The 27630-nt window shown below is 39.9% G+C and overlaps 1 protein-coding gene across 22 annotated transcripts in view; it reads right to left on the minus strand.

Annotated features, from left to right (window-relative positions):
* The window catches only part of EPB41L2 (erythrocyte membrane protein band 4.1 like 2), a 206461-nt gene that overhangs the window by 21208 nt on the left and 157623 nt on the right, over positions 1-27630 (minus strand). For 8 of the 22 annotated variants that reach the window (XM_073893919.1, XM_073893921.1, XM_073893924.1 and 5 more), the window contains 11 exons: positions 26422-26594; positions 21276-21448; positions 16509-16571; positions 14431-14577; positions 12989-13090; positions 9133-9300; positions 7058-7111; positions 6272-6832; positions 4301-4423; positions 2402-2500; positions 726-806 (listed from right to left, as the gene is read on the minus strand). In XM_073893919.1, coding sequence (XP_073750020.1) covers positions 726-806; positions 2402-2500; positions 4301-4423; positions 6272-6832; positions 7058-7111; positions 9133-9300; positions 12989-13090; positions 14431-14577; positions 16509-16571; positions 21276-21448; positions 26422-26594 — 1744 coding nt within the window. The remainder of the gene's footprint in view (positions 1-725; positions 807-2401; positions 2501-4300; positions 4424-6271; positions 6833-7057; positions 7112-9132; positions 9301-12988; positions 13091-14430; positions 14578-16508; positions 16572-21275; positions 21449-26421; positions 26595-27630) is intronic. The other 14 variants (XM_073893932.1, XM_073893927.1, XM_073893929.1 and 11 more) reach the window with 14 other exon arrangements.

Raw genomic sequence — 27630 nt, forward strand, 5'->3', positions numbered from 1 at the left:
AGATTTTATTTATTTATTCATGAGAGACAGAGAGAGAGAGAGAGGCAGAGGGAGAAGCAGGCTCCCAAGGAGCAGGGAGCCCGATGCGGGACTCGATCCCAGGACCCTGGGATTATGACCTGAGCCGAAGGCAGACGCTTAACCATCTGAGCCACCCAGGCGCCCAGCACAATTCTTTTAAACATGTTTCTGAATCCATGTAAATTCTCTACTTTGTAAGAGACTTCAGATTTCCTTCTCCCACTCCTCAATAATAGTAATAATTAGGGGAAAATACCTAAGGGTAAAGGGCCCAATTTTTCTAATGTTATTAAAAAAAATACAAGTTCCTAAAAGTAGGCATAAGTCAAACTTAGTGACTTTTCTTAGTTTTTGGAAGCTAGTGTCATTAAACTGCCATTCATTTTTTAATCTATGACTTGCCTTTAAGCCAGGCCCACATGAATAACTAATGGTTGCCAGCAATCCTCTCGATTATTTGGATTAAAAAGTGCACGTGAACCAGTGAGAAATAAACAGCAATCCATGTTTTATGCTGGTTTGGCATTAGGAAGCCTGAAAGGACAGGCTGTGTCTAGGTTGGGAAGTGTCTTTGTGCCATGCTTAGGAGGTGGATTCATCCAGGAGGCACTGGGAGAAGGGGTCTGACCCAGGGATCTGACATGACGACACATGCCCAACTTAGAGACGTGGTCACTCTCAGAAGCAGAACTTCAGGTCTTTACCTGGTCATGATCGATGTCTGCATCTCCCGTGATCACGATGCGTTTCTCAATTCTTGTTTCAGATATTCCACCTTTCACAGTCTAAAGGTTATAAAGAAACGAAAGGGGGGAGACAGCAATCCCTGACGCATGTGTATACACAATGAGAGGGAATAGAAGGGAGCACATCTAGACCTTCTGGTCATTAAGGCAACGCACACTGAGTGGAGAAGGCGGACATTCCAGAAACTGTGTTTAAGCTCAGCAGAGATTCCTATTGATAAAGTTGTAGCACCCATAAGCCCTCCTCAACTGAAAGCAACTTTAAAACTAATTTATTGAGATTCAAGGGAAATTAAGATGAGACAGATGCCATTTAATCCAAATAGTTCTGCTGGGACATTCCATTACAATTTTCCGGAGTTTCTTTACTCCCAATTGGCCAATTTGTTAAAAGAGGAAAGAAGAAATAATTCTCTGGTTTATGTAGAGTTACAAGGAATTCTAACAATTTAGGTCCCCGGTTTAGGTTTGGGAACTGATGTCATAGTTTTGACTGACTGATTCTCAGACAAATCCACGGGTAATTTTGTTCATTTGGCTTAGTGCAATAAGATAAAAGAAGACTTGGATTTGGCTTAAGATACAGAAGATACATGAGGGCGATATAAAGATTTGTGGTCAGTGATAACTTCTGTATGTCGCTGTGCCTGCTAACAAAGACCGCGTGAGCCAACCGGGGGCAGGAGCTCTGGCACAAACCACCACCCAGAGTCACTGGCTCGGAGCAAGCTGGCAGAGCCTGGGACATGACTGAGGTTGACAGGATCATACGGCTGTGATGCTGAACTACGAGCAAATAACACACAGTCCTGAGAAAGCACAGCTCTGATATACACTATGTTCCCAAGTGATAGCACTTTATTGTAAGAGACCAGGTTTATCGCAAGCCTGGATAACTGGGTAGCCCTTAAAATGAGCACCAATACCACCTTGCATTTACGTGGCATTTTTTTAATTCACAAAGTTTCTGGCTGAAATACAGGGTGAGGAGGGTATAAAGGATACATTTAAATCCTTCAAGCACTAACAAAATGTGAGAGATAGGAGTAAATCTGATGACAGCAGCATGCATCAGGATCACCTGGAGGGCTCCTACAACCACTCCCAGGGTTTCAGTAGATCTGGAGTGGGGCCACGGGACTCACACTTCGAACAAGTCCCAGGAAAGACTGCTACTGCTAGTCCGGGGACCATAATCTGAGAATCATTGGTCATCTGGTGTTAAAACTTTAGAGGATGAGAGAATGATCTGGAAAAATGCCCCATATCCAATATATGAGCATCTTGAATCAATGAAGGGAAAATTATATTACTTTGAAAATTCTGAATTATGGTCTTAAAACATTCACTTGCTTCAGTTGGGAGGGTTCATTTGTACTTACCAAACTTATGCTTCCGCTTCTATTATACTTTCTCTCTCCTGTAGCTGGCTGACATATAGTTATTCATGACCTATTTTTATCCCCTTGTACTTTACAAAAATACATTTGTCAATGGAGCCCAATTTCTTGGATACTTTAAGTCCGGGCATTTTTATTCCACTGGCATGGTCTATTACTTTGAAGCTTGTAGAGGAACAAAGCAACAACTCAGAAAAGGTCCCGTTTGCAAGGTCTCACCCTGGATTGCTTTACCTTGGTGATATGTGTTGTTGTCGTTGTCGACACAGACTCAGATGTGATGGTTTGTGCTGTCAGTAATGTCCCCGAGTCACCACCGGCCCCGCCGTCAATCTTTGGATAGTTGGAGGAAAAATACAAAGTAATGCTTAATTTCCATTATGTTGTCAAAAAGACCCCTCCCCGTCGAATATGCATCTTGTGAAATCTTCGAGGTCGGCAGAAGACGTTATCTGCCCATCCTTTGCATGTTTGTAGCGGTGATTTACTGAGCAGGAGGTTGGCTGGCCTTTAAACAGACTAAAGGCAAAGCCTAAATGCATGTGGAGAAGCAAACCTCCTGGGAGGGAGGAAAAAAAAGGAAGAATCAAGTAGAAAATGGGACTGAGAGCTACAAGGGTCATGAGACAGTTTGACCGAAGGCCTTTTGCAGAAGCTAGAAAAAGAAACTAGAGAACCAGACAGGGAAGTTTCCACAGTGACCAGAAGTGCTGAGTTGTTTTTTTTTTTTTTTTTTTTAGCACAGGTGGTAAAAACAGATAAACATTTTCTCATTTACAAAGCCACAGAACCTGACTAGGATAGACTAAACCTATGTGATTTGGTAATTTGCTTATCTCTAGTAGATTTTTTAAAATAACATTATTCCTATAATAGTTTGTTATGAGCATATATATGGGTACATGGATTTTAATATGCATGTGCTCTCTCTGCATGGGTCATATATAAATCCCAGGCATATATCTAACTAGGTTTTGACTTGTTTGCTTTGATACTAAAAAAGGTAAAAAGTTCTAGAGTTTACCAGGGGAAATAGGAAACAAATTAATAGCCTAAGAGTACATGTGAAGATCACCAAACATACTTGTCTCCCATTTCCTGACATTATCACAGGGAAATAACCAGAAAGCCCAGAGCCTTTTGGACCAAGTTACGGGGAAATTTCTCTAAATTTGAGTCATGCACCTGTATTTCTTTACTAGGCACTTACTATACTACAGACACACGAGTACATGCTCTCCCACCACACCCATTCATAAGAAACCCGTTTTGGTTTATGTGGATCTATGCACATACATGGATAACATGTCTAAAATAATTTTGAGGAGTATTTAAACATACCCACGTTAAACCTTTTAAAAAAGATTCTGAGAGAGGTCAATAATCTGCCACCCTCCACCATGGTACAATCCTACTGTAGAACACTAAATTTCTCAGACGAGAAAATAGTTGTATAAATTTCTAAACAGTTCCATTTTGACATAATGAACGCTTTCCCCTTTTTTACTACCCTTAAGGCTAGACATCTTAATGCATATTTCAAATCTTTACAGAATCAATGTCTGAATAATGTCTAAATCAATGTCTAAAATTAAACCCACAAATCTGATAATTATTTTGACACACAGTATCATGTTTACATAAGATCGACAACCCATCTTCAGAAAATAATCCCATGTGAAAGAGAAGCACAGAAGTGTGTGTGTGCGTACACTTGGCAAGCAAGAATGAGTTGACTCGATCTTATCTGCACGGAGTTTGGGGTGTTGGGGGGGGGGAAGAGCCTAAATCTTACGAATCCACAAATTACATCAGATCCAATAAACTTTGTAAGTGACCTGATTCCCAAGTGTCTATCAACATGCCCAGAACAACTTATAACATGGACAAGATTGCTACTGCCTCTCCTAAACAATCCTGTGTATGCCCTCTCCCCCACCCCCCACCCCGAATTGCTGGGCCGCCAATTTGACTGCAGCTCTGTCGTAATCTAAGAAACAATACAGCAGGTTCGACTGCGATTATGACACTGAGATATGGAAGGCTACATCAAGGTCAGAAACACGGAAACTAGAAGACAAAACCAGACACAAAGTAAAGAACTGAAGTAGTCCAAATCTAGAGTTTTTGTACCTGTGGAGACTCATATGTGATGGTTTTGGTCTCAGTTTGGACAATAGGGACTTCCTTGGTGGAGATTTCTGTCCTTTGTGAGGCATCAGAAATTGTTACCATCTCTGTTTTTACCACTGGTGGCTGAGGTGGAAAGGAAGGGAAAAATAAATTCTAGAGGTCACGAAGTGAAAGTGTTTAATGGAGCCTTCAAAAATAATTGTAAAAAATATATCCAAACACACACTCATGCACAAGAGTAAAGGTAAATGAAAGACACAAAAGAGAAACACTTTCCTTCAAATATCATATATATGTATGTGTGTATGTATGCATGTACACAGACACACACATCTATGTATGAAGAATAAGCTAACATAATGGCTCCCTAAATTATGGTACACTTCAAATTACCATGGTCCCAGCTACATGTCAAACGTGGTGTGCACAGTGATATATAAACTTTAGCTTTGGGGCAAGCTATAACAAAACGGAGAAGAAAAAACGGAATGAACTATGTGAAGTGACCTGTCTCAATTTTTACTGCAGTTTAAAGAACCACGTGGTTTGTGTGAAGGCTCATTGTCTTTAATTGGCACGTCAGGTAGGGAGACTAAGCTCTTCCCCCAAAAAGTCTCTTCTACCCTACCGACAAAGAGATTCTACTTTAAGAATATCTTCAAGTATGATCTTTTCAATTATAATTGTCTAAAACTTGCAGTGCTTTTGTGTTACAAAAGTTAAAATATTACATCTAGAGTTATTCCACCAACATTGCATTAAGGCTTTGAACAATGAAAACATTAAACAACAGGGTCAGGGTCACGGCCTGCTAGCTTTGTAGTCTGCTGAGCATGTAGGTTTAATACAACACCAGACCATACTACTACCAAAATACTACAGTACTTTGAGAGAAAATTCCCAAGTGTAATTATTTAAAGAGGAACAACCATATGTTAAACGCAGAAAATAAGAGTTCAGAGCGTTCAAAGGCTCTTGAAATGTCTTCTCTGAAGTGAAGCAGGAAGTTTAAAATATAGTAAAAATCCATTTAATTATCTCAAGACAAAGTCACTTCAAGATTTTCCAGCCCATCGAAGAGAGCCTACATCGTGGGCATTTAATTTCGGAATCAAGAAAGTCTCATGACTCCTAATTCAGAGACACCCGCACCTCATGACCGAGACTTAATTTACCAGGAGTGTGGAGAGTTCTCTTTCCTGAAGAGAAAAAGTTAAAGACTCCTATCCAATTTAGATAATCCACAAAACAGATGATCAACTTGCAAATCATCCAGAATTGAGGGAGGTCAGAATGAGAAGAGCGTCCTCCTATAAAACAGGCTAGCCTCTGGCTGCGCACAAGAAAAGGAAATGCTCTTAAAGCAATCCGTACGCTCTCTGGAATCTAAAAAGAGCAATCACAGTGGTATTCGAGAAATATGTTTTCATCACTGCCGGATGCGGGACTCTGAGCACCACGGTAATCAGAACCAGCTGCCACTTCTAAACATCTAAAGCTGAAGGGAGAATCAGCCAAAAAGTCAAGTCCAATCATGGTAACAGCCACACGCACACACTCACACTGACCGTTTGTCAACACTACAGATACAGTTTTTCTCATTAAACCAACAAAAAAGGCATTTAGCACAAGGAAGCAGTGCAACTAAAGACAAACAGTTGAAAACATCCAAAACGTGCAAAGAAAAATTTTAAGTGTGAAACGAGAAGAGAAAAAAAAATGGTGTGGCTGCTGAAGGCAAGTTTACTCTGTCAGGTGGATCCAGGTGCAGTAAAGAAGCCAGAAACCGTGAACAGAGCTGGCAGAGAACCTAGAGAGCAGTGCTCTTCCCCCCTCTTCCCAGGAGAGACAAAGACCAGAATCTCGTAGAAAAAGCTGGAGGAGGATCGGGAGGACAGCAGAAGGCAGGCAGGTGTTCTCCACCTGAGAAACAGCTCTAGAGTTTAGCTCCCGCTCGGGTCTCCCATTTACCTCTGAACAACAAATAATTTGTGGCAAAACATCAATGTCAACATGAGACACCTCTCCGTTAACTGTGTGCTGCTCGTCCTCTGTTTCTTCGCTCATGTCTTGCTTAATAGCGCCTTCGTTTACACTCTTCTCTGCAGGTATCTGTGGGGCAACTACATTCTCCCGGATCACTGTTTCTACTGCGCTTACACTGGCACCTGCTTGTCTGACTGGGCTGGCTTCTGGTACCGCTTCCTCCCTCTCTACTACCTGGGCTGCTCGGCCGGCTTCTTCCTCCACCTCTTCGTCCTCCTCCCGCTCTTCCCGTATGGCGCCCGCGGTCACAGGGTGGTGGGGCCGGTACTCGCCCCCGTCTTCCTCCTCGCTCTCGCTGCCGTGGCTGCTCTCAGAAGACAGGGAGGTGGAGTCTTTCTGGGTCAGAGGCTCCACCTTACGCATCTCCCCAGGACCACTCCCAGGTGATAGCTCTTTACCGTTCATTTCTTCTGTGATTACTCTTTCGTCTTTCCCAACCTCTGCCTGTTTCTTCTCCTCCACTACATTCAGAGTCTCATGTGAACTCTGCACAAAAAAGAAATGGATGAGGGAGAACAAAAATACATGAATAAATAAAAACAAAACAAAACAAAAACAAAAACGACGGAAACCAAAGTTAACCAATGATGGTAGGTTCATGTCATGGAGAAAAACACAGATGATTATGATGGCTGACTGAAAGGGAAGCGGGGAGAACATGAGGGGGTCAGAAACATCAGGCGATGGCGTTAACATGGAAAAGGGGAGAACCTTAACAGCATCACTGGCTCCGGTGCAAGGCCCTTCGGACTCGGGAGCGCGTTTCTGCGAAACAAAAAGCAACCGAGGACACAAATCAATATAGTTTTACACCTCAACACCCACCAAAACAAACATCTGACACTGCAAAGACAGAACAGCAAGAATCCACGTCCACAAAAATCTTTGCTCAAGGTCACATGGAGGACAATCCAGACAAAAATGCAAAAAGCTTACGAAAGGAAACAAAAACACAAAATAGCATCCTCCCAAAGACATAAAATGCTTTTATTGTAGTTATAACTATCAGCTCTCCTTATTTAGTTGAAAGGGGAGAAAAAAAAATGGAATTATACCAAAGCTGCCTGACTGAAGTTGAAATTGCAAAACTTTTAAAAACCTATTCAATAAACGGTTTTGATTTTAAGCAGACTATAAAGCCTGGCCTGAAACCCTGATTCCTAAGTGAATATATAGCATTAATGAGATGGCACCTTTATTTTCTGCTGGCTCATTTAAAAAAACAGCTGTAATTGGCAAAATTAGACTTGGTCTCAGATAGCTATTAAAACAAAAATGTTGTTTCGGAAATGGTTATTAACCTCCCAAACTATATTATAGATTGGCAAAAGAGATATTTTAACATTAGGGTGGATAGCAATGATAGCTCCAAGTGCCTTCTTCTAGAATTTAGCTCCTCCAACTAGCATCTTTGGAAACTGAAACGAACCAAATTTATTATCCGAGATGTTTATTCCTACCCCCCTCCCGACCCCCCCGCAGACATCTACTTCTTGGGAGTAAATTTACTCTAAGTAGTACACTACCTAAATGTTTAATAAATACCTGTTGACTAAATACAGTAGTAATATAAATAATTATGCTTTGCTATTGATAACCAGTGTAGAAATTTTCTTGCAAAGGAGTTTTGAAAGCTTACACTTTTCCTTAAACTTGTTTTGAAAGGAGGGGAGGGGCTATTTACGCTGATAAAAATGAAGCCTCGCTGACTTTTTAACATTCGGGTGACATTATAGCCTGTGATCTCACTGGGAAATAGTTCTGCTAGAGGTAGTAGCCCTACTTCTTCAAGAAAGTATCTCCATGCCGCGTGGAGCGGGGCAGTGCGCCTCTGAACCCTGTGGCCAGAAACGAAGCCTGCAGCGAAGCCGCCAAGACTGCATGGACAGGAGCTGGGTCCTGGATCAGACAGCAGCATCCCCCATTTATCTGTACCTGTGACGTGGGCAACCGTGAGCAAAAGGCCCTAAAAGGGCACACTTCTGACAGCCCCCGTCAACATGTACTCTCTCTCTCTCTCGGATCTGTGCTGTTATTCTTAGTTGCGTGGTAAGGCCACGTTTTCATGGCTCGAAATCAGTAGCGTGTATGTCGGTACAAGAGAAAGATCCTTCCAGTTTTTACTGAAAACCCAGAGGTTTCAGATATTGAACTGGAAAACTCTGAAGCTTTTTTGAAGAGTAACACTTAACTATAAACTTCTTTATAAATAAAGACATCCAGTGGTCAGAACATTTCTAAAGCAGACATCCCATCATTATTATTCCAGGTCAGTAAATTATTACTTAACCCCAAATGGCCAGATGGGCTCTTGACCAAGTTCAGGGAATCCCTAAGCGTCAGTCCAAGAAATGAAAATAATTATTTCACTGGGCATGGCAGGCACTTTGTATTTTTACACATGAACAGAATTTTAAAAATAAGGAGCCATCAGGAGAGGCCTGAAGGGTGTTTCAACTTTAAAAACTTTTCTGCCAAACACACTTCGCTTCCCTTAGAGTGAGGGCTTCCTTTCCCACAACAACTCAGACTCTGGGCCTTACTGCTTTAGATGAGTCTCTGAATTTAGGCAGATTTTGTGGGCCGACAGGGGACCAAAGGCGGCAGGAGAAACAACCAATCTGTGGTTTTCCCTCATGTCCAAATTCACTTATTGTTTCCTGAATGATTCTCCCAGGAAGAGTTAATTTTAACCAATGAAAGCACTGGAGAGAGGGGTTCCTAAATATTCGGGGAAAAAAAAATCATATGTGGCTTTTGAAAACGGGAAACAAAGTAAAATGCACCTCAGGCAAGCGTGAGAAGGGCGAGGAAGAAAGCGTTTCGGGAGGCGCACTACAGTTCACAACAGCGCCCTCTGCTGTCCGAGTGGTGGCTGAGGTGAAGGGGGCTCGCAAGCTATCAGCAAAGCCCTTTTCACTCAACAAAATGGACGTTATTTCCTCTTCTAGGCTCTGGAGAAGTCAGAAAAGGAAGAGCAAAGAATTAACAAGGAGTCAGAACAGACAGCAGTGACCTACTGAGAGAAAGGAAAGGTTACACAAGAGAGAATCACAGAACAGCATAAACTGAGGGATAGGCGAGGAGTTGGAAAGATTCTAGCAGGTGTCTGTGGCGTTTTGCCTAAATGCTAGCTTTCCACTCTGCTTGAGAATCTGAGAGCTCTCACCTCTGGGAACCAGCTTAATAAAAAAAAAAAAAAGCCTTAGTTTATCCCTGAAACTTTATTTCCAAACTGAGAACAACTGATCTACCCACACAGTGAACACTATTTTATATATTCCTGAAGGGGCTGCTCGCCTTCAGCCTCTTTCTGCCCAGAATGGTCTCCTCAGGGGCCCCTACTCTTGGCCACGCTTGTTCCTGTGTAAGAGCTTGAGTGACCCCACCCTCCTGCCTCCAATGCCCTTCCCGAGGCACACTGGGCCTTGCCGGTTTTGTCACCTCTCTGAGGTCCACTTAATAGTCCCTATTTTGTAATGGGCCTCCCTATCCATTCCAGCTTCTCTAGCCTCCTCCCTTCTCCATACCACTTGAACAGTCTGTACGATGAGCGCTCTGACAGCAACCCACAGACATTCCCTCAGACATGCTAAATAGGTCACGGGACGAAGAGACAGGTAAAGAAAACAATTCTCAGTAGGAAGACAAACTCAGAGGTGAAAACTCAAGTGAGCAATGTGAAAACCATCTGTCCCTGAGAAACCGTGAAGGCCAAGTTCATGTTGCCATTTCTGGCCCTGAAACAACAGTCCCTAACCCGCCTGAGGGCACGACGGGAAAGCCAGGGACTGTCCCAGGTACCTGTAATGCCAACAGCAAAGAGTCGCCATAAAGCGAATGTCAAAATTGTGTAAGAATACTTCCTAAAAAACCCTAGTGTTCAGAGAGCTTAAGGATGAATGAATAAATGAATGGCATTTCCGAGATGGCCCTTGGAACAGGGCACTAGGGGGGTGGTGAGGAGTAGGGACTGAGAGGAGATGGGTGAGGTGCAGAAGCACTCGCAATATTCAGGAGAGAAAAAAACATCTTCTGGGTTAATTCAGCTTAATTATAATCTCCATAATTATACCATCCCTCCGGGTTGGGTGGGTGGAAAGAGTGTCCTTCCTGGTCAGAGAGCACTGGGGAGCTCAAGTGCCATGCATTTAATTATTCAATAAAACATCTTCAAAAGTACCTTACAACCACAGTCCATGTAATCTCTACTAGACTCATGAGAATACAAGTATGTCATAATTCTTACAAAAGAGGATATACAATAGTTATTTACTAAATGTAAATGTATTCTACTAAATAATTTGGGTTCCAATTTTCTCTCAAAATCATATTCAAACTGAAGCCATTCTGAAAGTTCAGGGTATTTAAACAAGAACTACTACTCTTTGAGGGAGCCTGGTTGGCTCAGTTGGAGGAGGACGGGACTCCTGATCTTGGGGTTGTGAGTTTGAGACCCGCATTCGGTGTAAAGATTACTTAAAAAAAGAAAAAGAAAAAAAGAAAGAAAAAAGAACTACTGTTTTTATTTTGATCTATGAAACCCATATTATAGAAATCTAGAAACTCTGGTCAAGTTAGACTACTCTCATGCATAACTTTTTATTTTACTTTCATTAAGGATTACAATTTAAAGAAACCCTACAAAATCAGTAGCAAAATGAAGATGTGGCAAAGACAAATTTTAAAGATATTCTGTTAAAAGCCAAACACCCTGGTAGACTTAACTGCTCACACACTTTCAACTAATAGTAGTGAAAGGTTATTGGCAGGGAGGCGGGGGTTACCACGTAAGTGGTCCATAAATGTTGGGTGAATGGGTGAACGGAGGCATGACCGCCGTTACAACAATCCACATACATGCCAAATAAGAATATATTTTCCTGCAGATACTGGAGAGGAAAACAACAAAAAAGCAGCCACTTCAAATATAGAGAAACCATTCAGGAGCGTAACAGGAGGTCAATTCCAGATTTAGATTCCACATAACAGGATCTTAATGTAACTTCTACGACAATGAGTGAATGAATGATTTCTATTGTATATGGTTTCTACCGGACAATTCTAAACCATGACAGCCTGGAAAGACGGTAATTTTCAACATCTTCACCAAAATTCCCAGGTCTCCTATTGCAAAAAGTACAAAGACATCATTTTAAATTGATCAAATGCTGCCATGCGCCTTGCTTCTGGAGGATAAATTTTCAAAACTACGTAATATTTCAAAGCATATGATATTAAAGTCATTTTACACACAGTCTGACAGGCTTTGGATTTCAGGCTAACCTTTAAAGTATATAAATATGCCACTTGGTTTAGCTTTATGACATTATCTTTCTCATTTGCAGTCCTCTGGAAATACTTCATCTCAGCCACACCTCCAATTCCTTCAGGGCAAGGCTTCATCTTCCAGTTTTCCTGCCTCCTCGTCCACCCCACTGTATCTTCTGATGAATGCGACTGTCTATGGATTAACAAGACCAAAATTTGGGGACCGGATACATTTTTTCCTTATCACTGATTTCTGCTCTCATTCACATCCCCCCTAGGACCCATTCCTCATCCAGCACCAGAGGGACCTCTGTCCGACATGTGGGATTAGGTCATTACTCAGCTTAAAACTCTCCAATGGCTTCCCATCACTCCTACGATAGAATTCCAAGCTGTTAGTCTGGTCTTGAAGATCCAGAGTGGACCTTCTGACTTCTTGGACTTTTCCTAAGCCCTTGTTATCTGGACTTTCAGTTCCTTGAACTAGTTCCTGTCTTGGGGCTGTGGCACTTCCTCTTCTTTACACATGGAAGAATCTTCACATGTCTCTCTCCTTCTCTTAATATCAAGGTCTCAACTCCAATGCTATCTCTTTCCTGAGCACAGCAGGAAAGCCGCCTTCCCAATCACCCTCTTAACAGGACACTGTATTTCATCTTCTTAACCCTTATTCCTTAGTACCCTACATTTTCTAATTACTAATTAACATGTCTGCTATCTCCCCCACTGGACTCTAAGCACTCTAGTCCCAGCAAATGACAGGCCAGTCAGCTGGCTAAGCAAAATTAGTAGAAAGAGAAGAAGAACAGAGGTATGTAAAAGCAATGGAAAGCTAACTTCCCTAGTAATATCAGATATTTCATATATGTGGGGAGCACAGAGATCTGAGTGGCTACTGTGACACACACCAAATCTTTTCTCCCACTAAAAATCTTAAAAATGAAAATTCATAAGGTTTCCAAATGGAATTAGAAAAATAGCTACCTACATCACACATCATTTGTGATTTTAACACCGCCACAGTCTGCACACGAGCGTTGTACTAATGGTGCATTTTCCCATGAGATCATGGTCTCCCAACTGTCAGCCACATTCATCAAAATTCGGGGTTATTGATCACCTAAATTGGTTGACATGTCTGCATTTCAAATTGTGGATTTTCAAATACAGTCCTCCTGCAATATGGGGTATTCTCACTAATGATCCTATGTTTCCATATAAGGAAATTTCATTTTTTAAATGCTCAAAAGATTATTTCAACAAAATTTTAGGTGACTACATAAGAAAAAAAAGGAGTATCTTATGGCTGTGGACCAAAATAAAAGGAAAGGGGGAAAAGCAAGAGTAGATCCAAGAATGCAAGGTGAACACCTTGTCTGTCTCCTGGACTTTTCCTTCAACTGTCCGTGTTGCTGCCATCTGATGCTTCTCCTTCACGGATAAAATATCCTTGAAAAGATGATCTCCTTTTCTCTATTGTTTCAAACAATAGACATAATCAACAAATAAGACAAGTACATTACATCTACAGCAACACAAACATAAAACAACTGTGTGGGTCAGCAGAACGGACCAGATAAAGCAGCACATAAAGGAGGACAAGGTCTGAGCACATCATTAGACATGGTTTCTCCAGGAAATGCAACCCTCTAGAGCTGACTGCTGACATAGGGGCATTAATATCTTCAGAAAATCTGAAAACAAGAATGTAAGCTGTATACAACTTCGTAAGACCCTGGTGTTTTCGATCTTAATGTTGTCATCCGTGGTTTTCTCGGTTCAGCGATTATTTTTGCATCTGTTCTCAAAGAGCTATTTTCCTTTCACTGTCACAAACTTACAAATTTAAAGCAACTAACAGCTTTGCCTTTTTCAGAAAAAGTGAATAAAAATAGCATGAGACTAACTCAAGTGCGTACACATTTGGTAACATTCGAGCCAGACGAGAGAGATGATGAGCTTCAGGGGAAGAGAGGGCTGTAAGGAAAAGGGGAAACACGAAATTGTTGGGTAAAACCCTCATCCGCTTTTTAAAACAGCACATTATAATAGAGTATGATCATTATCTCCTCAAGTATGGTAAATGAGTCCATGAAAGTTCTTGGTTGATAACAGATTTTGGAGCATCAGAAAAGAAGAGATGCAGATGAGAACGAATGGAGAAATAGATTGAGAATATCCTCGAAAGGCAACACTTATATTGGTAGCGGGAAGAAATAAACCATGGAAAGAAAAAGAATGAGTTTGGAGAGATGTTATGGTTGAAAATCCTTTTAAAACAGTAGTCTACATTTCATTACTAAGAAGTTTCAGTTTTAAGTTGTACAACATTCTGCAAATTTTCAACAGGGCTCATTAGTTTTCAAAGCTAAGGTTAACTCTTTATCCTCACAGTAATTACCTTAAACCACGATAAATACGATCTATATTCCTACATCCCTTTAATTATTAATTATTTATCAAGTAAACTCTATTACTTCAGTAGTCCATAACTGAAAACCTTATTAAATACAACACAATATCTGTTTCTAAGCCACCCTGTAGAACATTGCATTACTACTCATTTACTTGAGTAAAATAGTGAAATTATTCTGCAAGTTTTGAAAATATTTTGAAACTCACACAATTTACTAAGAACTATGTCAATAAGTATTACATTGTTAATATTTAGTATTTAAAACATTGTTAGCAATTACATTAAAAAGAAGGGAACATTGTCTAACCCTCTGAGAATCAACATCATAGATCAGCGACCTGAGTTTTACCGAAGAGCTGGAGCGAGACATACAGCCAACAAACAGCTATTGACATACCCCTTGTGTCTGTAGGGACAGAGGTGTGATACGTCGTTTTTCCCATTCATTAGGGCGCGGCTCAGGTGTGGATTCCATAAAATTGCGCTTGAGTTCACTAATGCTAGCCTGATGTCTCAGTATGTCCTCCTGGGCCTTATCGAGGTCCTAGCAATATGTAACGTAACAAAGGGCGGAAATCCAAAAGGAAAAAAAAAAAAATCCCAGCAGGACAAAAATAAAAAACCAAAAAATAAGACAAAGCAAACTTATGATTAAAAAAAACATAGTAAAGCAAGAAAAATGCCAAGTCTCAAAAGCCATGTTATCACCTATGAATAGAAGTAGTTCATCAAAATTTGAAAACAGAGCCAATGTATATATTTTTTTAATGATTCCCATTTTAATAAGTTCTGGTTTCTTCTGTTTAGAATTTTTTGTAAAGAAATAGTTACTTATATTATTCGAAGGAAGCCATGGAATCACTAGTACTCGAAATGGCTAATCACCTTCTTTCTAGTAACTGGATTTAAAATGCAGCCTAGGACTTCGCTCCTGCAAATTTACCTTTCTCATTCAGGCTATTACTACAGCTGCATTCTGTGAATGCAGTAAATGAAGTAAAAATAGAGAAAGGTAATCAGAAGCACATTTGGCTTGATGGGAAAGCCAGACCAAGATCATGAGAGAGAGAGAGAGAGAGAGAGAGAGAGAGAGAGAGAGAGAGAAAACCAAGGGTTAACTTTTTCCAGGAAATTCCAGCAATGGCTTTTAATCCTTAAGGAATCAAAATACTGGCTTCCAGAGGCTCCTTCTGTTTGGCCTCTCTATAAAAGAGGGGACCTCCTAGACTGGTTTCATGTACTTGCCAAGCACAACTGTGAGGCCCAGCCACCCCACATAACGAATGATCCTTATACAAGACAAAGATACAAGAAAAACTATCAGGTCAGTTTTCACTGGACTAGGCCCTGACAAATGGTATTTGTGGGAATTTTTAGATTGGCCCTGTCTTTGTGGGAATAAAAGGTAATTAATGTTCAGGAAACACTTTTAAGTGAATTTTAAATCTTTTCTTACACTTCAAAATCATAGGGCCACCTGTGGATCATAGCTTTCATCCCACTCCCAGAGGAACAGGTCATGCATCTGGTAAAATTAGATCTTCCACATTCATGCACAAGCATAGTAGCTCCTCTAGGAGCTTCTCTAGCCATTTGCAAAAACTCATGATAATCTAAAACTCTTTGCATGGCATGGAAAAATGACTGTGGCTTGAGATCAGGCACATTTCTTGCATTTGTTCAAAGCAAGGTTACATATTACACTGTAGAGCATTTTAGTAAGTTATGCAAAATACATTTCCAATAGTTATCAAAGCTGCCAAAAGCAACCAGATTAGTCAGATTACTGAGCATTGCAATTCTCCACTGAATACATCACCATTTTACTACCATAAAAGAAGAAGGGGAAAAACAAAAACAAACAAAAAATGTTCTCGTGTGACACGGGGAATATATTTTACACACCTGATTGGTTGGTTAGGTTTTTTTTTTCCTTTCTTTCTTCACTTTCTTTTTAATCCAAACGATCCCATTAATCAACATTTTCTCAAAGGTAATTACTTTAAGTGAACCACATTCCTAATTGCATGGATTTAAGCAACTTTCCCCCATAATTGTGAACACGGATCTAAAGCCATTTAATGCCAAACCAACAAATATCTGTTCTGGGTGAATAATATATTAAGGATGGGATGTTACTTCAGATTCTATACCACGGAGATGGCCCCTTAGGAGAGAACAGATTTACCTGTAGAACTTTAAGAGTAATAGATAAAAATTTTACTCATTCGATTGAACAGAATTTTTTTTTTTTCCCAGTTGTCACTTTGAGAACTTCTAGTAGATCTATTCCTACCGAAGCCACTTTAAAAGAAAAAAGTCGGAGCTAACATGCACTCCAAGTCGAACTGTCCCCCATGCAGTTCATGCAATGTGCTTGCGGGAAGTTGCCGGCCAGCCAGCCTGCGCGTGACCTCCCGTCCACAGCAGCCTGGCAGCCATGAGGACAGAGTTGTTTTCTTAAAGTATACAAACCTCCAACATTAAATTGCTATGTCTGACATAAATATTATCCCCTTCTACTCTCAAGGAATTTTTCTGTGAAATTAAATCACACACAGGGGGGAAAAGGCAAATAAACATAAGTGTATCAATCAGCAAGCACCAGAAACAACCCCGAGTTGGATAGTCCAAGACATTAAAATACAAGAGGAATAAAAATCTTAAGAACCTAAAAGCCATAACAAGCAAAACTCACATATCAACCCCGAAAGCGCATCACCCCCCACCCCGCACGCACGTGCACACACACAATAGTTATGACAGGCAGCAGTCACTGGGTATTTAATTTGGGGGGGGGGGAATAAATATCCACCTCCTCCAGCTGTGTCTTCTCTTCTTCCATTTTCACCTGAAAGTCATACAGCAAATGGCCAGAAAGAAGGGGAGTAGTAGTAGAAACTCTACCCATGGGTGCAAAGATGTATTTGAACTGAAATGGTGAACTAGAATTACCAACCTTTACTGTTTGGCCCTCAGAAGATGCCGAACATAAAGCCACTTTGGTTTCTCTTCACCTACGGTGTTGCACAAATGGTGGAAGGAATCCTTTGCAAAGGTGGAATGGAGAATGGAAGCTTCACTCTTTCTCAGTCCCTAGATTATGTGCTGTTTTTGAATGTTTTTGCTCAGAAATGAAAATAGGAGAGTGTAACAATGGCATAATTCCATGTGTCCTAATGTGAAAGGTCTAAATCAATCTAGGGATGAGGGCAAAGTAGAATGATGTGGAGTGAAAACCAAATTTTATACCAGGGACAAATATTCACCCTCTAATTCAGTTTTTTACCATAGATTTCTTTCCTTGGGAGGAAAATTGGTTTATTTTGCTACCTGCATGTTAAAATTATATTTAAAAGTACTCATATTTTATAGCCACTTTTCTTTCATAAAATTCTTTAAATAAGAATAGTTTTTCATAGATGGATAATTCTCAGTATCTAATGACCCAAAAGAAAAAAGACCTGTAAATTTAAAACTAACTCATGGAGATGAAAAGCCCAGCATAGGGTATATAGTCAATAATATTCTAATAACATCATATGGTGATAGATTATAGAATTGTCAAATCGTTATGTTATACACCTGAAACTAATGTAACACTGTATGTCAATTATACTTCAATAAATTAAAAAAAAGCATAAATCCTGATAACTACTGACTCAAGGAAAGGAAGAACAAGAAAGAAAAATAATGATTCTGAGACCAAAAGACAATAGTGTAACCTTCATGTGTTAATTTATAGCAGGATCATACATACTCCTTTTCTTCTTTACTGGAATGATAGTGTTAAATCTGAGAGTTCAAAATGCCTTTTTTTTTTTCCTTAAACCAAGTATTTTTGAGGTGAGCAGGGAGCTCAGAGTATCTTTTTATCAGAAGGGAAAATAAGAGCTATCCAAATCTATTAAGGATCACGTGCCAATTCCTTGGTCAATACTTAATTCTCTAAAATGCCAATCTTTGGCATTCTTCAGTTAACCTTTAGGAATAGTGGTTTCTCCCAGTATGCCTAATCATAGCATCATCTTTACATTTTTCTTTATGTTTGCTCTAAATTGCGACTTTTCCTTATGTATGGCCAGTACCCACAGGATATGAGACACTAAGTCACCAGACCACATGTAGCAAAACAAAAACATCCTGCTCATGTTAGCACCAACCTAGTAGTGCAGAGGTAGCCCTAACCAGGGGTAAAAATCCTCAAACCGGACACCTAATCTTAAATAAAAGGACACTAAGTAGCCCAACCTTAGGGTGAATAGTGTTAAATTTTCAAAAAGCCATGTTTCATTTTTCCAAATGTATTTCTTAAAGATAAGAGTAGTATCTTCCTTACAAATACCTGGCAGTGACTCTTCCTAAAACTACATGATTTAGGGTTTAAAAAAAAAAAAAAAAACTACCTGAAATTCATTTGGTTCCCAAATGCTACAGTAACAGGGAGACAAGGAATTTCGGAGATGAGACCCATAAATGTCAGGAGTAAAGGTTACAGATGCATCCTCATAACTACAAGAACGAGCCTGGCTTTCTAACGAGAAATAACAATACTAAGGAATTCTACTAATACACATCAATTACGGTTATATCCACTGCATCCTAAGTTCTATATTGGAATAAGTTTCCGTCCTAAAGGAACGGCATCGATAGCACTGATACTTGTCTGCAAAACAAACAGACCCAATACGGATTGTTAAGGGCAACACAGGTTTCCTGTTATCTTTTTGTTTTGTTTTGTTCTGAAGACCTAGTATGGTCTAGGTATTTACAAAATAATCCATAACTTCGCTCTCAACTTCGAATGTGTGGACCTGGTCCATGGAAATCAATGAAGGGAAAGTACTTATTTACATGTATTTCTCATGCACTAAAACACCATGTATGCGAAAATGTGCAGATCCTACTATTTTGAGGGTAATTCGTGGTGAAATTTATGCACATGTTTACACTCTACATTAGGAAGATGTAGTTTTGTTGAGCCCACAAATTAAAGCTTATGGAGGAGTGTCGGCTGCTTCCTCTTCCTCGGTTTTGTCATTCGAGTCCCAGTCATAAGAAATGCTGAAGGAGGCAGCTTTAGCCTCCAGATAGCAGAGGGATAGAGCCAGAGGAAGGGCAAAGGTGAGAGAAAAAGGCACTGACTGAGAAGCAGAGAGAAGCAGTCCGAAGACGAGGACGAGGGAAGGCAGGAATGAAGGGGAGGTGACAGGAAGGTAGTGCTGGATGTCTGCGGGGAGGAAGGAGACCCAGACCTTGGGGAGGCTGGGGAAAGCGAGATACCCATCTTCATCGAGAAGGGAGGGGAAGCTAGGTGGGAAGCATCTGCAGAAACGGAAGGAAAAGTACCCAAATTCAGAATCCTTGTGGTCAGCCTCTTTTAGAGGCTTCTCCTGGGTGGAAGGACTGTCAGGCTGGGGAGGGGCTGCAACAGGACCCGAGAGCGAATCAAGGATGGGGACCTGGCAGTCCCCCAGCTCTGACGGCTCACCGGTGGAAGGGAGTTCTAAGCTGTCTAGCGTGATCTGGTCGGCCTCCCCAAAGGGGTCTTCCTCCGAAATGTCTGAAAGCAAGTCCATTTCAGGGACTGGCAAAAGGTTTGGGGAAAGAGATGAAACACAGCGAATGAGGGGTGAAGGTGGGCACATGGAAACAAGCTACTCTCGGAAGCAAACCCATGATTGAATGTGAAATCGCACAACAGATACATTCAAAGGAGAAACAAAGGCAAGAGAGAAAGAGAAGAAATGGGCAGTTAGTGAAAACTTGTACTTGCAAGTAGGGATTGTTATTAACACAGCACAGTTAGAACATGAATTAAATGACCCACTTTTAAAGAGAAAAACTGGACTACTTTTATCACGTAAAATAGACTGATTTAATTATTTTCTGACGAGTCGCAAATAGATCCAATGAAACGTAAAATAACATCCTTCCTTTTAAACCCGGCTGCTGACAAGCATTCAAAGCTTTAGCAGAATGACCAGCACACCTAGTCATTTGCTAAAGATAAGCAGAATTTCCTTTGGAATTTAAGGTTAACTTTTTAAAAATAACTGCTAGTTATTATTTATTAGTTTAATAATAAATTAACTAGGCAAAATGGTAGGGAGACTCAGAGGCTGAGCTGCTATGTTTCAGATGTAAGCAGCCATCCTCCTGGGGGCCTCATTAGCATAATCATAAAAGATTCCGACTTTTCAATAGTTGAAGGATATCTTGTTGGCCACGATTTCTGTTATTTTTAACTGAATGATTTTCAACCAAATAATTCTTTTTGGTGTGATAGTCACAAATTCTTTAACAAAGGTATTTGGAGGATGTGATGGCCAAGCCCTTGGGGTGTAAGGGTCCCTGAGCTCTCCTCTATGCTGACAGGTTGTCAGGGCAGGAATTCCTGAGCCACTGGCAACTCCTTCATCTAGTAGGTTCTTTATAAATTCATGTTGCAAGTCTTTACATTTTTCAAAAGTTAACATTTAGAGAACATTATAAATCTATAGCGGAATTTCATTTCCTTCTTGTGTTTACTTCCAATGTTATCTATAAAAAAGGTGCTTTGTGCAGACACAGAAGAGAGATCCAATGAACTCAAAGCCTCTTCAAATCCACCTCCAAGTGACTTTACTTGCCCAAGGTAAAAAGCCATCATAAAACAATAGTGAAATCTGAAAACACAGTATAAGTTACTTCTCCATTCAGTGGGGTGTATGCCCCAAGTAAGGAGATAAGCAACACACCATCTTCTTGTTCACTATTTACAAACCAACCACGCTTTGCTTAAGGATTTCTTCATCGGTTAGAGATTAATGAAAAATAACATTCTTCATAAAGATCATCTTTGTTCATTTCAAAAAAAAATTCAAGTCAACATAATTAAATACTCAAGAGAGGCTATACTTTAAAATTTACTTGTAACAAACAAATATAAATTTCAAGTCACCATAGCTCTTATAATATAGGGATTTAACTAAAAAGGATGATTTTGCAGACAGTCAAAAATTTTAGGCCACTAAACTACTTGCTTGCATTAATATAATTTACATGGAAATATTTTGCCTTGAACAATCAGAAAAAGGTTAGAGACCCTGTTCAAACCAGTAGGAGCCTACATATTGGGAACTTATATCAACACAGAACATTGACTAATTTTAAATGATACCTGAGTTCTGAAACAACAAATGTAACAGCCTGTAGTCTAAGTACACATTTAAAATCACATTTTCTTCTAATTTACCATACCTTTCCTTCAATGAATTGCACATGTGGGGCTTTAGTTGGGCTTCTGAGCTCCCTTCTGCCATCCCCATCTTGTACCATGGCAGGGCTGACAACTCCGGGGCCGTAGGCCGAAACCTCCCCAGCAGGACCAGGAAAATCCTTCATAAGACTTTGATCGACAACACCAACTGGAGCTAGGAAAGAAGGGTCACTTGGGATTACTTCAAGACACTTCAATGGTCAAACTTACACAGATAAACAGGCAGCATGCAGACATTTAGCAGGAACACTGCTTGAGCTCTGAAGATACGAACACATCAAACCCATTTTTAAACTTTTACCAAATTCTAAATATATTCTGAATTTTAACCCATTAAACTACACCAGGCTCTCAAATCCAATTTTTGAAGGTTTTGAGTCTGATCAAGGAACTGGCCAGTAGGAGGAGCTCTAAGACCAGCTGAAACAGACATGGGGCATAATGTCAGAATCCCAACATGAGCAATATTTGAGTTCTCTAGGGTCTCTTTAATCGTGCCTGAACTTATTTCTGAATCTATTTACTGCCACAAATAATTATCTAGAGATTAAAATGACTTGCTTCAATAAGTCTTTAGGATTCTTCCATAAAGGAACCTTTAATTTGAATACCATTCAAAATTGTGACAAGACAGTCAATCAAGGTCGACATTATAGAATTCTGTTTAATAGTTTTCATTTTTCTAACTTCCCCTCTGAATGCCTCAACTTGACCTACAGTAAATCTAATACAGAGACACCCTCCCGACCCAGCAAACCTGGCCCTCATGTATTTCCTTCATCCCTCCTGCAGATGAACAGAAACGTATATTGTGTTGAAATTTCGGTCATACAGCAGATCAACCTAAGACGGCGTCACATTTCAACAAATGCAAGTGAGAAGCAGCGACAGAGCCTCTGTCCCTCTGTAGCTTCTCCCCCAAACTCCCAATCACTGAGGTTATTTCACCTGTATAAAAAGCGCTTGACTGACAGGGTGACTGACATTGGTTCTACGCCCCCACAGAAGCGCAGGAAACACAAAGGCCTCTAGGCGGCAAGCTCCTGGAGGGCAGGGATGTGTGTGATCCACCATATTGAACTGCGGAGGCATCAAGCACCTCTAATATGTGTATTACAAGAAAGCTCTTGGCCCACACCCTTCGCGTACCCTGACCAAACCTTCCTTCTTCCCCAGCCTTGCCTTTTCCACCAGATACCACCCACACTCATACTTACACCAGTTACCCAAGCCAGAAACCTTGATGCCTCTGGCCTTCATCCCTCAACACCATCAAATCCAACTGAACCTAAATGTGGCCAGTTCTTCCTCCTCTATTTTTACCACCCCAGGCCATTTTAAGACTTTGAAAGTCCGTGAGTACTCCCACTTTTGAAAACCCACACCAAAATCACAAAATGAACTCACATCTTACATGAAGTACAATTATTTTCCAGGATTTTTAACTTTTGAGAGGATGTTAGTAATTTTCCCTTGGAAAATCTACGACTATGAGTAACTCTTTTAATTTATGATTATGATTTCTAAGCATCCATTACGCATACTCAAATTATTGCAAAATGGAAAACTCTGACCTAGAAATGGTTTTAGATGTAAGGATATCAAAATGTTAATGAATATCAAATTTAAAGTTATATAATGAAGTTGACAAAATATTTATTTTGCATGCCTTTACACACTTATTAATTTCAGTGTGCAGGGGGGCAGGCTGTTTGCTTTGTTTTGCATTGTGAAACAAATAACCTTTTTTAGGTCTTAAGCACTTGTAGGACCCCGAGAAGCCTGTAGGCCCCAGGCACTGAGCTTATGGTGCCAAACGGCTAACTGGCTACAATCATTCAAGGCAAGACCCCCATTCCTCTCACCTGGAGTATTCTTAACCATTCTGCCTGCTTCCTGTCTTGTCCTATCAATCATTCTGAACATTGCACCAAGTAATTTTTTTAAAAAAGGTAATACTATGCGCTTACATGCTTGTGTAAGTGTGCACACATGTGCAACACACACACACTTCAATAGCACTAGAATAAAAACCACATTCTTCCACATGGCCTGCAAGGCCTTGCATGACCTGCCCCCAGCCTACCTCTTCCCATCAATTACAAAGCTCTAACTAGTCTTCGTTCTGTTCCTGGACTGTATCAAGCTCTCCCTCATCTTATAACCTTCAGACCTGCTGCTCCTGCCACCTGGAATGCTTTATCTCCTGCTCTACTCATGATTAGCTCCTCCTCATCCTTCAAGTCTCAACCAAAATGGTTCTTCCCCAGATGGGCCTTCCTTCTCCCATGACCCAATCTCAGGTCCCTGCTTATTATATTCTCCATTTTCAGGAAATCGCTGTCTCCCCCACTCTCAATGCGTCTTGGTTGTTCTCTTAAGCGACTGCCTTATGTCCTTTTTGGTTTGATTTTCCAGTCTCGGAATCCCACTGTTCTAAAAAAGCCGTTCTAGACTAATTTTTACTTTAATGCTTCATCTTAGATATCGCATTCATTTTTAGGTTGCATGCAAGCACTGGAAGATTTTTCATTTGTCAAAGCTTAAAGGAAGGAATATTTATGAATCTAAATTAGTCTGGTCTAACTTAAAAACTAAACTGGGACAAGAAAATACATCACATGTCGTCAACAACAACAAAAAAAGTATATTGATGGGGAGTGGTGGTGAAAATAAAGTTTAGTACCAGGTTACAGCCTCACTTTGCTTTGGGAGGGAAAAAGCCTGGAATCCCTAATCAAATAGTTCACTGGCTGTCTGGTCATGTATTGGCATGAAAAGCCTTCTATTTTTCACAATAACACAATAATCCTTTTGATGACTTGCCCATCTGATGAATTACAGTGTCCAAAACACAAAAGGAAAAATAATGGATCACTGTGCTATGCTTGTTGCTTTTACTTGTAAAAATCATTGTTACCAGATACAGACCTGCTATAACCCTCTACACTCACCATTCATACAAGATGGTGGGTTTCCTTGAGCAGTGTTTTATCTATGTCAAAACAGTGGTTTACTGCTCTTTCTAAACTCTAGAATTTGCAATATAAGAGTTATAAAGCCTCACAGTTTAAAACAAAGGCTGAAACAGATAGTATTCCAGCAACAGGAATGACTCGTCTCAGGGCATTAACCAACACCGACTGCAGTTATGCAGCACTTATATAAATTCTCTGTGGTAAGGGGCAAGGCTTGTGAAATATTTACATGAGCGGATACATTTTTCACATTTACTTGAAAAAAGTGCTCAGTTGATGAGCTAAAAGATACACTGACAGCTATCATACATTAAAAATTCACTAAATTTAAATTACTACCTTTGGAAATGTGGACATTTATTTGAACCATAATTTATGACCCCCTTGCATACCTGTCATCTCAAAATTATATGGGAGATTCTCCAGAATCAAGATTTAATCACTATATATACAAAATGCCCACCAACAAATCCCTGGATGTATTTCTGTGTGTCTGCCTGGACCTGTTTTCCAAATTTATTCTGGGAAAAACAGATCAAGGCTGAGGAGTGTCAATCTTTCATTAATGAGAGAGCATTTTTAGAATCAGACCTATAAACACAGAGAACTGATGGTCACAGAAATGGGGCCAGGGATGGGCAAAATGGGCAAAGGGCAATGGGAGATACAGGTTTCCAGTTACAGAATGAAGAAGTCATGGTGATAAGAGATACAGAAGAGAAAATACAGTCAATGATATTGTAATCGTATTGTGCGGTGACGGATGGTAGCTTCACATGCGGTGAACACAGCATTACACAGAAGTTGAATCACTATGTTGTACACCTGAAGCTGATGTAGCATTGTTACATACACAAAAACTTAAATTTTATTTATATATATGTACATATATATACACATATATATGTGTATATAGATATATATGTATGTATGAGTGCATTTTTACCTATTAGCATATCTGTTTCAGCTACTTAAATAGAAGTTATTCTAGTTCATATTTCAGAAAAATGTCAGTAATAAGGAGCAACCAAGAAAGGTTTTCGGTGATCAACAGTAGTGAAACAAATTTTTAAATTTAATATTACTATTTTTGTATATGTTGTGAGATTAATCAACCAAAAAATGTTAGAAAACTACTTCTGAGAGAAAGTCATCCACATCAATTACTTTCTTCCAGGAAGAAAGTAAAATGAAGTCTCTTATAAAGCACTGTAATATAAAATTAACTTTGGCTCCTTTACAGAAAACCTGCTATTAACCCAAAATAAGATACATATATGAAGGGAAAGAACATCAATTTATTTCCATACGTAAAATATATAAAACTACAATTATGTAGCTAATTCTAATAAAATTATCTACAAATTTATACATATCTCCCCCCCCACCCCGTCTTGGCTGAAGAACTAGTGATTACACTGTATTTCCTTTCCTTTTGATTTTTTTTTTATTTATTCATTTGAGACACAGAGATACAGAGAGAGAGAGAGAGAGAGAGAGAGAGAGAGAGAGAGAAAAAGAAGCAGGCTCCCCGCTGAGCCAGGAGCCCAATGTGGGGTTCGATCCCAGGACCCTGGGATCATGACCTGAGCCGAAGGCAGACACTTAACCATCTGAGCCACCCAGGCGCCCCTTCCTTTCCTTTTGTTAAAGCACTCATTCCAACTAATCTTTGGAAGTTGTGGATGGTTCCTCATATGTTAGAAAGTCTGGTAAGCTTCAATAAGGGTTTTTAAACTCATAAAATTAGAACATTTTAAGTTCCTTTGAATAAAGGTTCTTATCGTACCAAAACCCTTGGAATTCCACTTTTGCCATTAATTAACAAGTTCAAGAAATTAAGACATACAAAATACATCACAATTAAGTCAGATCAGTAACAATATGTCTGTCCAATCTCTTATCCACGAGAATTCTCAATATTTGCGTACACTGACAGTACAAAGAAAACAGGCTCAGAATGACAGCTGTAAAACACTATAAAACTTTCCTTGTGAGTATAAGAAACACCATTTCATTTACGCAGAAAATATAGCTGTCCCTCTAGGATGTTTCTGAGGACCTCATTAACTATAATATATCAACCCTTTCTGATTCCACTGGATTAGAGAAAGATTAAAGGCATCCAAACTATCATAAATGTGTTTACCTCCATCTAGACTCCTGGAGACCCGTTTGCTAGAGGTACGCTCAAAGTGTGGTGCGGGCCTGTCAATGAGGGTGCTTGCCTGACGGGTCTGGGCCTGGGTGCGGCCGCTGTAGCGGAATTTGGACCCCAAGGTCAGGAACTTGGCCTTTGGTGGCTGCTCTGGAGACACAAGCCTGTAGGGAGAAACAAAGAACCGAAATAGGAGCCTTTATGAATTTTTTTTAAGAAAAAAAAACGTTGAAACTTTGTATTTTAATATCCCACTTTACGAAGATCACTCAATTTAAAGAGCAAAAGGCTGCCTAAACTTTCTAATGAAAAAGAACATTATTTATAAACCCTCCTACATACAGAGCTTTAGGTGAGTGATAAGATGACTAAATCCACAGTCATGAATTCATGAATAATAGGTTTCCCTCAACCTGAGCAAAAGAGCAACTGTTCTCAGCGTATATCAAAGGCTATTTATTTGTATTAGCTTAAATCATTCAGATAAACACATATGTCTGAATTCTTGCTCCTGATTTTAAGTGCCAAGTGGCAATCCATTACCATTAGTAATTCTCAATATTTATGCCTATTTCTCCTGGGAAAGAACATCCAAATGCAGGACTCCATTCCATCAAGTGACGCTTTCCCATGAGGAGACAACACGCAGGAGATCTGTAGAGATGACTAACATCCTCTCTGCCAGCACAGCTCCACTGCTCACACCCAGGGCTCACAATAAATGAAGGCCAACTTTCTTGATGGCAAATACTTTCAGACTTATGCAAAACTATGTTTTTAGTAAATAAAGCCAATCTTGTCTGGCATACAACTGGAATTGTCTCACTTCCATTGTCTAATCACGAGTTGGCAAAACGTCTTAACAAAAAAAGATAATCTTGGAGCTCTTACAGCATTTATTAAACAAGACAGCTTTAGTTGACAATTCCAGAATATGCGCTTCATCAAAATGTTTCCTTTCATTCTCCAAGGAGTGCTTTCTTACAGAGTTTGTTACCATTTCAAGTATTTTTAGACTTTCAGCTCAGCTCTTTTTGTTTGTTTAGAAATCTTCTTCTGCTTAAAAGCAACAAAAACAGATTCTAGTCGAGGTAAATCTACTGGTGATAATACAAGAGGCAACCCTCCATCAATTCTCAATGATATTAACCCAGAAAAACAATGTATTGGGATTAAACTGAAGAAAGAAGAACCAATACT

This window comes from Callorhinus ursinus, unplaced genomic scaffold (genome assembly GCF_003265705.2).
Source record: "Callorhinus ursinus isolate GAN/ISIS: 27379988/994484 unplaced genomic scaffold, GSC_fseal_2.0 scaffold6, whole genome shotgun sequence".
Lineage (NCBI taxonomy): Eukaryota > Metazoa > Chordata > Mammalia > Carnivora > Otariidae > Callorhinus > Callorhinus ursinus.